At 40.5% G+C, this 14,335-nt stretch overlaps 1 protein-coding gene across 1 annotated transcript; it reads right to left on the bottom strand.

Moving 5' to 3' along the window:
- Positions 1-1,532: 1,532 nt before the first annotated feature.
- On the bottom strand, positions 1,533-4,012 carry APC8 (anaphase-promoting complex subunit 8). The gene is made up of 4 exons (XM_079053490.1): positions 3,812-4,012; positions 3,412-3,724; positions 1,901-3,151; positions 1,533-1,828 (listed from the first exon to the last, which is right to left on the bottom strand). Exons 1-4 carry the CDS (start codon positions 3,898-3,900, stop codon positions 1,739-1,741), a joined length of 1,743 nt encoding a protein of 580 aa, XP_078909616.1. The 5' UTR covers positions 3,901-4,012; the 3' UTR covers positions 1,533-1,738.
- Between the last annotated feature and the right edge of the window lie 10,323 nt (positions 4,013-14,335).

The raw sequence follows: 14,335 nt of genomic DNA, 5'->3' as shown, positions 1-14,335 counted from the left end.
GTGTAATCGATTATCATCATGTAGTTCAAAGTTTGGATGGATTATTGTCCAAAGTATAAGGTTGAGGTGGCAAAATCTCATAGTTTTTTCTTGTTTTCGCGTTTTCGCAAATTATTTGCATTTTCGCATTAACCCTCCCCTATATATATATATATATATATATATATATATATATATATATATATATATATATATATATATATATATATATATATATATATATATATATATATATATATATATATATTAGTTAATTGGTTTTGTCAAATGACAAAGGTCCAACCATATTCAAATATTATTTATCTTTATGAAATAAAGGTTCTATGAACTTCTAAATATTACTTGTAGTCTTGTACCCTGCCCTCCAATACAAGTAAATGGAGAGATAAAACCAACTTGTGACCGAGTCTTTACTTTACACCCATTTCTCTTTCTACCAACGAGAAACCGACCACACTACCTTAAGACGCCGTCAACTGATCTATCCTTCATTATCCACGCGTAATCACAACACTAATCCTACCAACCGACCACACCCTGTCCCCCCTATATATACAGTCGACACAATTAAACACGAAACACATTCTTTTCATACTATAACACACATTTCAAGCAAGTAGAAGATGAGCGACTTAAGCAAGCAACCCACCGGAGGAGGAGGCTGCCGGAAGGCCAAGGGACCTTCTTTTGACAAGATTCCGACCAAAAGATGGGGGAGGATCAAGAAACGAATTGTCAAAGAACTCATATTTGGAGTCGGAAAGCAACCAACCGAAGGTGGAGGGATCAAACTTCCGTTAGACAGACGCCAGATCAAGAAACAAATTGCCAAAGATTGCTTTTCAACCACCATTTAAAGCAACCGATTCATGAGTTCAAATCCCAATTACACTTTTAACATCGTTTTTTTTCTAAAAAAAAAAAAAACACACACACACACTATGGTTTGGTTTGCTAGCGGAGCAACCGATTCATGAGTTCAAATCCCAATTACACTTTTAACATCGTTTTTTTTTTTCTACAAAAACATCAATAAAAAAAAAATAATAATAATAATAATAATAAAAAAAAAAAAAACACGCTATGGTTTGCTTGCGGATCTTTGACGAATGATGGAAAGGCAAATGCATAAACGCGTTGTATTTCATGCTTTCTTCTCCAATATAGCTCCTTCCTTTTAGAGTAGATTGTTGAAGCTTTTTTTTTTTTTTTTGCTTTTGTAGTTTCACATTATCGATGGATTGTTTGTAGTGGAAAAAAAAAACAATATGGTCGAAAAGTCGATCTAACACAATAAGAACTCAAAAGGGGTTCAAATGTACAAAGTATGTTTGTTTCAAGTACTTCTATCATATGTTTTCTGATAAATAATAGTATAAGTTATCAACTTCATGTGTCACTGTATCTGTATGAATGTTGTATACAACAAAACTCCAATCTCAAGAAATGCTTTTAAGTCGTATCATTAAACTTTTTTGACATTATAAAAAACCACAATTCCATACTCACCATATTATCAATTTAGTCACTGATTGCAGCATCAATCATCCAATTTCATTCATGAAAAAAGACACATACAAAATCAAAGGAAGATCAAAAACAAAAATACAAGAAATCATAATGTGGATGAATCTAACAACTACAATATATCATAAAGAATGATTACACAAACTACTAAACTACTTGAAACAAAATGAATCAACTATTTTCCAACATATGACAGCATTGTGTTGGATCTTTATGAAGGAAAATGCTCAACATCCATTGAAGGGAAACCAGATTGTGCATATTTAATCGCTTGAAGCAAACTTTTCGCTGTTTCCTTCTCCTACAATATCACAAAAATTCAAATTCAATAAAAAGCTTTAACCTTTTTTCAAAATCTTTTAAAAAAACTTACAGGGCCATTATAATCAAGAAGACGAGTGCAATAAACTTCAGCTTCTTCAAATCTTTTTTGACCTCTACAATAATTTGCCAAAAACAAAAGAGCTTCAACCATATTTGGCCCTTCTCTCTCCTCATCTTCCATTCTCTCCAAATCTTTCTTATAATAAAATGCAGCCTCTTCAGATTCCCCTAATTCACTATGCAACTTTGCTAACCTATGAAGAGCAATAGCTTCCCTATCATTACAATTAGCAGCTCTTCTGTAACACTTAATCGCCTCTTCAAGCATCCGCAATTGATCCGTTTCATAACACTGAGCCATAGCTATCCACAATCTTGAATCACTCGGTTGCAAAAACACTGATTTCTTGAAATAATGAAGGGCATAATAGGGCATTCCCATCATTTCATAAGCTTGCCCTAACCCATACCATGCCCTGTAATCACAAGGGTTTATATCAACAGCTCTTCTATAAGCATCAACAGCAGCTGGAGTGTTCTTCATTTCCACATACTCATGTCCCATTAATGTCCATGCGGATAAATAGTTTTTATTTAGTTTCAAAGCGCGTCTAAAATACATAACAGATTTTTCATGAAGACCCTTTAAGGAATAATAGTTCCCGATTATACAACAAGATTCAGGTCTGTATTTATCTGTCATGAAAACTTGTCTTGCAAGGTAACTTAAGCCTGAAAAACATTCTTTTGCATATAACACATTGGAATACATGTCCATGTCATCAACACGATAAGGGTCGATTCTAAGAAGCTCTTCAAAAATGGCTTCCACTTGTTCAAATTCACGTAGGCTGTATTGGGCTTTGGCAATTTGGGCTTTGATGTAGTTGCTAAAACCAAAAGTTGATTGGAGGGATTCATATCTTGATAAAGATTCGTTATGCATACGTAACTCGTGATAACAGCTTGCAAGAAAGAAGTCTTTCATCCAATGGTTGTTGAGTTTGAGAGTGTTGAGTGTATCAATTGTGGTGCATAAAGATTGGAGCTCTAACCATGCACTCCAGTTCCATGGATAGCTGTTGACTGACTCAGTTAATACAGTTCTTGCAAGATTTTGGTCGCCTTTTTCTTTGAGGACAAGACCATATAAGTAAAGGCCAAAAGAGTCAATTGTGCCATTTTTTCGGACTGTAGATAAGTCTCTTTCTATGGAGACTAGTTCGCTGTTGACTGCATCACTTTTACCTAAAGGACCTTCAAGTTCGATTGTTTCTTCTTCTTTTCGTTTTTCCCCAGCCTGGAAGAACAAACTCAAAGTTACTAACTTGAGCAATGAGATATTGTAGCTGTTTTAGGAAAAATCATGTCATAATGTGTTGTTTGCATTTAATCGAACACCTTGTGGACATGAAAAAGAATAGCATTAAACGATTCACCGGATAATTATAGAATGCCCCAGGTATTTCTGCTCATGACAACTTATGGTGTATTTAGTGGATCCCAAGTAAATAAATTACGGACATGAAATCTATGGAAAGGAAGGAGCAGAAAACGAACCAAATAAAGAGCATAACATCTCAAGAACAAAGCTTTTTTGCCGGTCTGGTCAGATAAAACATGGGCAGCCCTCCTGTACTCTCGACAATTAAAGTACGTCTTTGCAAGAAGGTAAAAATCCGAATCCGCAGCTTCACTTTCCTCCTCCGGCACTGGAGTGGAGACGTATGATGTACCGGCGATAGGGGTGGAGATTGTCTCATCGGTAGAGCGAAATCGGCGGCGAATGCTGGAACAGTCCCGCTGTAATCGAGTATGCGAAGGCGGATACTTTGCCGGATCTTGCTCAATACCCACCAATTGTTCTGCAGCCCTGTTTACATAAATCGAACATATTCAAATTCAAAATTTTCGAGGGTTTTAAAATGAAGAACAAAAACTAAAATAAGGGTTTGCTAACCATTTGGAAGCGGAATAGAGGCAGCGATCTGTAAGTTGACGGATTGCAGTTCGGAGCTCGTTTCGGCAATTTTCCTTGGTAACACCCATCGGAGTGTATGAATTTTGAATGAATGTGAGTGTTTCAGTTCAGACTGTGATTTTTTGAAATGCAAAATGCGGACTTGGTGAGTTCAGGAGTATAAATCGTGTTCACATTTTTCAAATTATTTGCGAATTTGGGAAACAAAACAGTACTACTTTGGCCACCTAACTATGATAATTTTCTCTTGGGACACTTGAGTAATGAAATTATAAGGCTCCTAGGACTGGGCATCGCCCACTCCCGTTATTGTGCTTAATAACGGCTAATAAAGCCTATGAACACCACCCATCTTCACCGTTATTACGCGTTAAAGGTTTTTCCGTTGCTTCCCGTTACCCCCACAACATTTGGTAACGGCGTTTCTTTTTTTCTTTGGCTTTTTCTGCTAATAACAGGAGTGGGCGTTGCCCACTCCTAGTAGCCTAAACCGGCAACCAAACATCTATAAATTAACTCCGAATCACTCGAGTAACGTTGGGGAGTGGCTTGGCACCAACCTTCGGCATTGATGAGGTGGCTCGGTGCACATCGGCCCCGCTTTCTCGATATGATCCCAAGTTGGTTGCAGCATTCTGAGTCTCTCTCTTAACCATCCAATAACAACTATTTTTTAAAACATTTTTTTTTCAATTTCTATTCATTGTGATTATCAACTTAACATTCTATTTTATACCAAATCAACATTGTTTTTTAATGTCTTTGTCATCTTGGGAACTTTTGACATAGTGCTACAAAGAGTAGAGGGCGTTGCTAAAACATTGTTGAGTATGATTGAAGAACAAAGCAACAAGGAAGCCGAAAATGTGAGACGAAAAAATGAATCATGAAGATGTTTTTTGGGAATTTTTTCTTGTGAACCATCTTACCTTTGAATCATCTAATGATTCATTTTGTATGTTCGCTAAAAAAATATGTAGAAAAAAAAACTTCTTATCTTCCTACCAAAATTTTCTTTCTTATTTGATCTTGACTATATATATATATATATATATATATATATATATATATATATATATATATATATATATATATATATATATGGAGAAATTGTGAAGTTGCCAACCGATGTCAAATGCATTATTATTTTGATGAGTATGAGGTTTTTCGGGGGTATTTTTTTCGACGGCGGTTTCGAATGCATAAACATTTGTTTCGACGTATTGTCGAAGACGTGATGGAAGCATGTTCATTTCTCAAACAACGGCTAGATGCAAGAGTTACAATAGGTTTAGTCTATTACAAAAATACATAGTCACACTTCGTATGATAACATATGGCACCCCAGCCGATGTAATAGATGAGAATCATAGGAAGTCTCCACATACCGCACGAGAAAGGCTTTATAATTTTTGCAAGTATGATATGAAGTTGAAGGGTTTTCTATGCATCTATACACGAAAATAAGGCAACGGAAGCATGCAATAAAATCCTAAGTATACATGCACCCTATATTTTGTAACATCCCGAAATTTCAGAAGTTCAATGAAGGGCCAAAAGTGTAAATAAAAGAAGGGACTCGACGAGTAGGTCTGCTTACTCGCCGAGTCGGAGCGGGATTCTGTCGCGGTTTAAGCCTCTTTACTACCCTTTTGAGATCCAGAAACCCTAAAATCGAGTGAGCCTCCATTAATAGAGAGAATAGAGCTTTGGAGGAGGAAATCTTGGAAAGGGGCTAAGGGTTGGTTATAATGTTCTTTATATAGGGCACAACCCCCGAGATTAGGGTTTTCTCTCTACAGCACCAACTCGCCGAGTCGGCGGCTTGGACTCGACGAGTTGGTGCTGTAGAGAGAAAACCCTAATCTCGGGGGTTGTGCCCTATATAAAGAACATTATAACCCACCCTTAGCCTCTTTACTACCCTTTTGAGATCCAGAAACCCTAAAATCGAGTGAGCCTCCATTAATAGAGAGAATAGAGCTTTGGAGGAGGAAATCTTGGAAAGGGGCTTGAAGATCAAGAGGCTTGCTGCAAAGGAGTAGTGTAGATCTGGGATCTACTTCAGTTGGAGCTTATATTGGAGGTAATAATCTGTTGCTTGGGCTCCTTTGCATCTAGATCTTTTATCATTTGAGATTTGGGGCATTTTTGGTATGATTGAGAGCTATTTCGAGTTAGAGGCTTAGATCTGAGGTTGCTACCTCAGATCTAGGCTTGTGATGGTCCAAAATGTCATAAAGGTCCTGTCTAAGAGTTGTTGGTGAAGCCCCCTAGTCCTTAACCCTAGACCTAGAGTGTTTTGGCCTATATCTCCTTGGTTTCACGTAAAGTTTGCCACTTTATGTGAGGGTTAGACTGTAGAAGAGTGGATCTATGGATTGGAGCCCCTGCATGGTTCGAAAAGCCACTGTATGGATTGAGAACTGGAGAGACTCGGCGAGTCACATGGGTGTATGTCACACCCCCAAACCAAGGATGGCGGAAACGTCCGGGGGTGGAGGACTTCATGTATAGTATCACAACAACGAGTATAATAGTGCTCAAAGTAAATAGAACCATCATAAATATAATTGAAAAAGTTACACCAAAGTATATGTTTACATGATTCAAATCAATTACATTATGATGACAAAATGTACTGTTTGACGATTTATCGTCCCATCCTCAAAATGCTATTGGTTTTCCTGTTTCACTGATTTCCTGAGAATACAAGTAGTTTTGAAAAAGTATCAACAATTAAGTTGGTGAGTTCATAAGAGTTTTGTTTGAGGAAGAAACCGTTTTCCTTGTAAAAGCGATGGAGTATGATTTCTAGAAAATCCAATATTTTCTTAGTCAAGTGTGGAATGAATGCTCCTATGTTATGCGATAATGAACTCTAGAAGGACTCATAGATTCCTTCTATGATCACTCAGCGTATATAAGTTATATATAATTTGAGTTAAATGAACCGTTGAAGTCTAACAATTCTAGACGAGATGTAGTGTCAATAGAAATATGTTTCCAAAGAAAATCCAATATTTTCCTTATAAAAGTTATGTAGTCCTAAATCCCAGGACCGAAAATAAACAAGTATTTTCCATACTTAAAGATATAAAAATGATTTTAAATCGGCATAAAACCCTTTTTGATTTGAGAAAAATCTCGTAAACTTTATGTGTTATGAGTTGTCTTAAATCCTAAGACCGAAAGTGTACAAGTATTTTACTATACTTAAAGTAATTCATGTAAGTTTAAATCGACATAAACTCGTTTGATTTAGAAGTAAACCCCTTTTCAAGGTAAAAGTTTCCATGTAAACTTGAAAGATTGTTAACTACCTATGTGAGTCGCTATAACCATACTATGACAAGAAATAACATGCACAACGTTTTTCAGACGTTAAGATACTATGACTCTTGTCACCCGTAGACCTGCAGGTCCCGCTGTAGCTAGCAGCAAGGTGTGGGGTGTCAAACCCAATATAGATCTATACACAATTATCACGCTCTCCCTACAAGAGACTCTGGTTATAACTTACAGGAATTGGGATCCCGTACTCGAACGTACGGGGAGAGAATTGTCTCACAACCTAAGTTAACTAGTTTACACATAGTTTGATATTAAAACCTCTTCCGTGGAGGAAGTAAAATCACCTTTTCTGAATAAATAGTGATATGAAATCCTTAAACTATTACTATTATAGTTTATCACATAGGATATGAAAAATCCATTTGTTTTGAGAGTAAAACCTTTTTCATGTAGTAAAATCCATAAACTATATTTATTGAAGTTTATTATATGTGTTCGAAATGAATGAGTAAACCTTATCATGAATGACTAAATTTCAGTTTAAGATGATAAACTAACAAGATAATACATTCAATATTTAGAACTTATGGTTATACACTTTGCTGAACATATTACAAAGTGTTATGAAAGTTATAAGCTGTTAACTAGTTTTTAACCGTTCTGCACTGTTTTAGAAAAATCATAGAAAAATCATACGAAGTCGAAAACTGAATCCGTAAATTCTGAGAGTTCACAAAATGTGTCTAGTTTATTCATAATTTTTATTATGATTTTTATAAGTCTTTAACTTGTGTTAAAATGTTCATATTCACAGACTGGTCCGAATTCGTTTCTGAAATGATAGGCAGTTTTGTAAAATTCACCATAAATCCTAGAAAAATCGTATGGAGATGTGCAAGTAGTCATTTTAAAGGTATGAACTTGAACTATTTGCACCTAATACAGTTTTGAAAACTGAAATGTTTAAGTTGACTAAAGCAGTCCGTGAATGGAGTTAAACTTTTCTGATGAAGGCTGTTAAATGTATTTAGCTGTGTTCTTGGTGTTTAATCTTGTATTCTCCCCCTTAAAACTTAAGAAAAACATGAAAAGATAGGGGTATGAACTCACCTTGAGTGATTTCAATAGATGGATGATGGAGAAAGGTAGTGTTCAACTCAAGAACACTAAGAAGATGCCTTGAAGATTTGAAGATCTAACCCAAATGTGACGATATTTGTGTAAGCAAGCTATGATTTGGATGAAGGATGTTAAATAATCATAAGGAGGATAATATCACTTACCAAAAGTGAAAGAAAACTTGATGATTAGCCCTTGAATCTCGAATTTGAGAGAGAGAGAAGTGAGAGAAAAAGTGTTTGTTCTTTGGAGGAAAAATGAGAGAAAGATGAGGAGAGATAATAGTTTTCAGCCTTTGACCAAGAGTATGGCTGGTCAAATGGTGGGGAAAGTACTCTTGAATGACCAGGTATGGTGGAAGGACAATAGCTGGTCATGGAGTGGGCATGGGAGTGGTTGCTTGTGTCATACACTAAGGCAAAGTCAACACTCCACCACAAGACCTTACTTAATAGATTTTTATTCATAAATAAGGATTTCCCTAAAAATATGCTGAATTTATGAATATATGGGGTCTTATATGTCAAAATATAAGTTTGGGTGAAAATCCCTCGTTAAAATAATTAAAAACGGGCTTAAAACGAAGTTGTGGTCGAAAACCGGGTGGAAAATGGGAAATCCGAAGTTAGGAGGGTGATTCCGGTCTTAACAGCCTTAGGTCCGAAGTGAAGGCTTGGTCCCGGATGCGGATTCGAAGAGAAAAGGGGCTGCGGTCCGAGCAGGTAGGACCGGAGGCGACTTCGGATGCGGTGCTCCAGGTGGCTGCGGTCGGTGGCTGCGGCTCGCTGGCTGCGGCTATATGGCTGCGGCTACTTAAGGAGACTCCGGTTCAAGGAGGGTTTGGTCCTTATAGAGGGACTTCGGCCCTAAGAGGCTATTTTCCAAGGTATCTTCCCGTTTCGAATGGTTTTTCACCAAGTCAAGTGTCGGGATGCCCCAAATGATTACAAAAAGATCAAAAGAGGTTTTGAGAGAGATTTGGGAGAGATTTGACATACTTGGAGAGATTTCGCATACTTGGAGAGATTTGGGAGAGATTTGACATACTTGGAGAGATTTGGGAGAGATTTCACATTCTTGGAGAGATTTCTCACACAGAGAGAGATTTGGGAGAGATATCACATTCTTGGAGAGATTTCTCATACAGAGAGAGATTTGGGAGAGATTTCACACACTTGGAGAGATTTCTCATACAGAGAGAGATTTGGGAGAGATTTCACACACTTGAATAGATTTCTCATACAGAGAGAGATTTGAAAGAGATTTCACATTCTTGGAGAGATTTCTCATACAGAGAGAGATTTGGGAGAGTTAGAGTGAAAGAGATTGGGAGAGACTTCTTTTGTGACCTTTTTGAGTGTTTGGCTTCGCAATTCAAGGTTTGTAAACCTCGTTAAGTCTTGTTATGATTGTTATATGCCGCCGAGGGTTAAGAAATAATGTTTTATCGAGTACTTTCATCACTTGCCCTGATTAGGGTTTAGAGTTTCCGAACACGTGAAAATTCCAAGTGATACTTTGTATTAAGATTGCGAGTTGTTCGATAAGAAACATAATGGAAACCCTAATATACAAGGGTTAGATGAGTTGACCGGTTTGACTTGTTGACTTTAGTTGACTTTGACTTGGCCAAAATTGACGGTTGTCACAGTGTACTCGACTAGTTGTATGAACATGTGCATGGACTCGGTGAGTTGGAAGAACAACTCGGCGAGTTGGAAGAACAACTCGGCGAGTCTGTTGAAGATTGCCTTGGACTCGGCGAGTCTGGTTGCAGAACCCCCATCTCTTCTGGTTAAACCTCGAAGCAGTGAGTCGGGAGGTGACTCGGTGAGTTGAGCAGGATGGGACTCAGAGATCGTTGGACTCGACGAGTCTTGGGGTGACTCGGCGAGTTGAGTCGTGTTCTAAGAGTTTTCAGAGTATAAGGACTCGACGAGTCAACGGGTTGACTCGGCGAGTAGAGTCAGTCATGAAGTTTGACTTTGGCCTGGACTTTGACTTTGACCTTCATGGGGGTTATGGTAATTGGTTATTTATGTCAATGGTCCATTGATGGCAATAGGTGTTGGGGTTTGGAGCAGTGCTTCGGGAGTGTGCTTTCGTGGTTCGGTTCTTCGTTTCAGGTGAGTTATCCTCACTGTACTCAAGGGTCTAAGGCACCAAGGCCGGCCCTTTGAATTGTTGTTTAGAGCTTGTTATTCTTATGTCATGATATGCTTGCTAGTATCCTGGTAGATAGGATAATGATATGATGTTATGCTCTGTTAGCTTAGTATCCTGGAGGATAAGGTAGTTAAGTGATGGCAAGTTTTATTGGATCAGCACCCTGGTAGTTGGGTAGTGGTTATATTTATAGACCTGTAGTTGGTCTTGCCTTATGTACGCTGGTAGGAGGTTACCTGCGGGATATGTATGTTGAGCAGTAGCAGAAGGTATTCCATCCCGGTAGGATGATAGGGCCCTAGTATGTTGGTTCTGTAGAGTGTTATGCGGTTGCCTGTTATGTGTGCATGTTTGCTAGTGTAGGGGCATTCCAACCCGATGGTTGTGGGCCAGGAGTATTCCATCCAGGTGGGATGATTGGACTCGTAGTAGGTTGGCATTCCAACCCGATGGTTGAGGGGCCTGGGGTATTCCATCCTGAGGGATGATTGGACCCATAGTAGTAGTTATTGTATGTATAGGAAGTGGGGCATTCCAACCCGATGGTTGTAGGCCAGGAGTATTCCATCCCGGTAGGATGATTGGACTCATAGTATGTTGGCATTCCAACACGATGGTTGAGGGGCCTGGGGTATTCCATCTTGCGAGATGATTGGACCCATAGTAGTTATTGTTGTACGTATAGGTGTATGGGCATTCCAACCCGATGGTTGTGGGCCGAGAGTATTCCATCCCGGTAGGATGATTGGGCTCGTAGTATGTAGGCATTCCAACCCCGATGGTTGAGGGTCAGGGGTATTCCAACCGGAAGGTTGATTGGACCCATAGTATGTTGTTCTTTGTTGTATGCGTATGTTTATGTGTGTATAGGTACTTTGGGGGAACTCACTAAGCTTTCGGGCTTACAGTTGTGGTTTATTGTTTCAGGTACTTCAGGAGATCGTGGCAAGGCGAAGGCGTGATCGTACTGCTCCTCATGTTTTATGATTTATGTGATATGGTTCTGGGGGATACTCTGATGTCTAAACTATTTTGAAAACAAGATGTATGAACTTAATGGTTTTTGAATGAAATAAAATGTTTTAACTTGGTTGGAATTTTTGGTCGTTACAAGTTGGTATCAGAGCCTTGGTTTGAGTGAATTGGAGGAACATTCGTGTGAATCCAGTCTCAAATCAAGGAGAGATTTTCAAAAATAGTTTTCAAATGGTTTTCAAAATAAGTAAGGGAGGACGCAGAGGGTACGATCAGCCAGAGCCAGTAAGTTACCCCAAAATACCATACAAGTTATTTGTTTATGTGATATGTTAGAACAACATGCTAGTACTAGGCTAGGGATCTTCAGGAATTGCATGATAGAATTTCCTGATTTGTGATGCCTGCTAGCCTAGGGTTTTCTTGATATGAGATATTCGGCATTCCTCTAGGGGTGAGGATTGAGTGCTTGCTATGTATGTTTGTGCTTAGGGCGTTGTGGTGATACTTGAGACAAATATGGGTAGGTGTGGAAGGTAGTATGGGCCCGTACTACTGAAAGCACAGGACCCATACGCGTGTCAAGGAAGTCACAACCCCTAGGTTGTTGGTTAGAGGTTAGTTCGCGGCGGTTATGCGAGGTATCTGAGGTTCTTGTGGTTTATTGCAGTATGGCGGATGCGAGACGTTTCGAGTCAGGATCCGGTTCGGGATCGGGAGAGGGTGGTCAGGATGGATCAGCACCACCCGAGGTTATTGGTCAGATGAGGACGGATGAGTTGGATGCTAGGATTCGGGAGATCCTGCATGAGGAGGTTGCTGCTATGTTCCGGGCCGAGTTACCGGAACTGTTTGGGTCGATCAAGACTGTCATGGTTGAGTATTTTGATGAGCGCTATGCAGCTCTGGCAGAGACAGCGGCCACGGCAGCCGCAACGGCTGTGGCAGCGGCAGGGGGAGGAGCCAGTCGGGGCTTTCAGTATCGGGATTTCGACAATACGAAACCCCCTACTTTTGATGGAGTTCAGGATCCGATTGTAGCTATGAGATGGTTGTCAGATGTGGAGGGATGTTTCACATGTTCATGCCCTGCTGATCAGAGGGTGAGGTGTGCTCTGAACCTGTTGAGGCTCGGGGCGAAGGATTGGTGGAGGTTGACCACGGGATCGTATTCTGATGTGCAGAGAGTTGTGGTTACTTGGGACCGGTTCCGAGACATGTTCAGTACTCGTTATGTTCTGTGGGTGGAGCGGGAGAGATTGGCTCAGGAGTTTTTGGAGTTGAAGCATGATTCTGAGTCGGTGACGGAGATCACCAAGATGTTCACGGAGAGGGCGATGTTTTGCCCTGAGTTTGCTTCGGAGCAGGCTCAGATGACTCGATATCTGAGCATGCTTAAGATGAACATCAGGTAGTTCGTATCCACGCAGAGGTGTAGTACCTTGTTGGAGTTGCAGGAGGCCGCTAGGCGGCGCGAGTTAGAGATTGAGCTCCAGTTAAGAGAGCAGAGGCAGGCCCCGGTGCAGTCGCAGCCTGCACCGAAGCGGATGAGGCCCGTTGATTATCGGCAGGGAGGTCAGAGGAGTCGCACTTGCGGGAAGTGCGGCAAGGTGCACGAGGGAAGTTGTCGTTCTTCTTCGGGGTGCCACAAGTGTGGCAAGGAGGGCCACATAGCCAGAGATTGCAGGCAGTCGACTCCAGCTGCAGGAGTCCGACTTTGTTATCATTGTGATAAGGTGGGCCATATGAAGGCCCAGTGTCCTCTGCTGGCTGCCAGGTCAGTGCAGGCCCCAGCGCCAGCCACTTTGAGACTTACTGACGGGGGTCAGGGTCGAGCATAGCCTCCGAAGGCTCCAGGGCGTGCTTATCAGCTTGTGACCGAGGAGATCAGGTCAGCGCCTGAGGTGTCAGCCGGTATGTTTTTCTGTTTTATCTCGTTTATGTTATGATTATGTGTTGTTGCTTCTGGCATGAGATATAAAGTGTTGTATGTGTTAGAGAAGAGTTAGTATTGAGAGTTTTTAGAGAGATAGTATCCGGTGTGGAATTCGTGAAAAAGGAAGGTTATGACTCGGGGAATTGGAAACTTTCAGCAGGAACTTAGGTTCCTTGAAGTTCGGTGTATTAGTGGAGTTCGATTGAGCAGCATGTCAGCCTCTTCGCCTGTGTATAATAGCTAGTGCTCTAAGTGGGGGAGAATTGGAAATTCTCGAAAGAGTTGTTGGGTGTAGAGTGTTACCTGTCGCGGTTTGAATGTTGATCATTGGAGTGGTGCAATGAGGCGGTTCAGTTGTAGTAAGGGCTTGGCGTGTATCATGGATCTTGGAGCAAGTAGGGAGGATGCTGCTACGTGATAGCGGCTGGTGGGGTTGTCCCCGAATGGTGGAAATACTGAGGAAATGTGGCAGGCTATGTATGGATTGCTGGTTATGCGATCAGTCTCTGGGTATGTATGCATGTTATGAGATAGCGGTGTGCACCGCTAAGGGGTGATGTATAGTGAGGTGTTGTCATTGTGACAATGATTGGATGATATGTAGACATGATTTCAGTCTCCTTGGAAGAGGAGAAGGATAGTAATTCCAGATTGGAGATTTGGACAGAGGAAAGTGAGATGGCAGTTTGACAGACTCGGGAGTAGTCTGGACCGGTGATGAGGACTGTATAAGGATATTGCAGTCGGAGGGCGAGGACCTAGAGATCGTGATAAGGAGGTGTGAGTGGGTTACACTCAGTTGTGTCGAACCGAAGGGTTCGAGGGTGACGCAAGGACAAGGTCCTTGGGTCCCGAGCATGGTTGTAGGTTTGGGTCATGTATGTGGAGGTATTCTAATCTAGGGTATTCCATCATGAGGATGACCGGACCCTATGATTGATTGGACCTGGTGTGTTTGGTATTCCAACCCGAGGGTTGATTGGGCTAGACATATATGACGATGTGTGGGTATA

This window comes from Lactuca virosa, chromosome 5 (assembly GCF_052849685.1).
Source record: "Lactuca virosa cultivar CGN04683 chromosome 5, Lactuca_virosa_CGN04683_v6, whole genome shotgun sequence".
NCBI classification, from domain to species: Eukaryota; Viridiplantae; Streptophyta; class Magnoliopsida; order Asterales; family Asteraceae; genus Lactuca; species Lactuca virosa.
The sequence above is the reverse complement of the archived record's forward strand: the minus strand, read 5'-3'. Positions and strand labels throughout refer to the sequence as shown.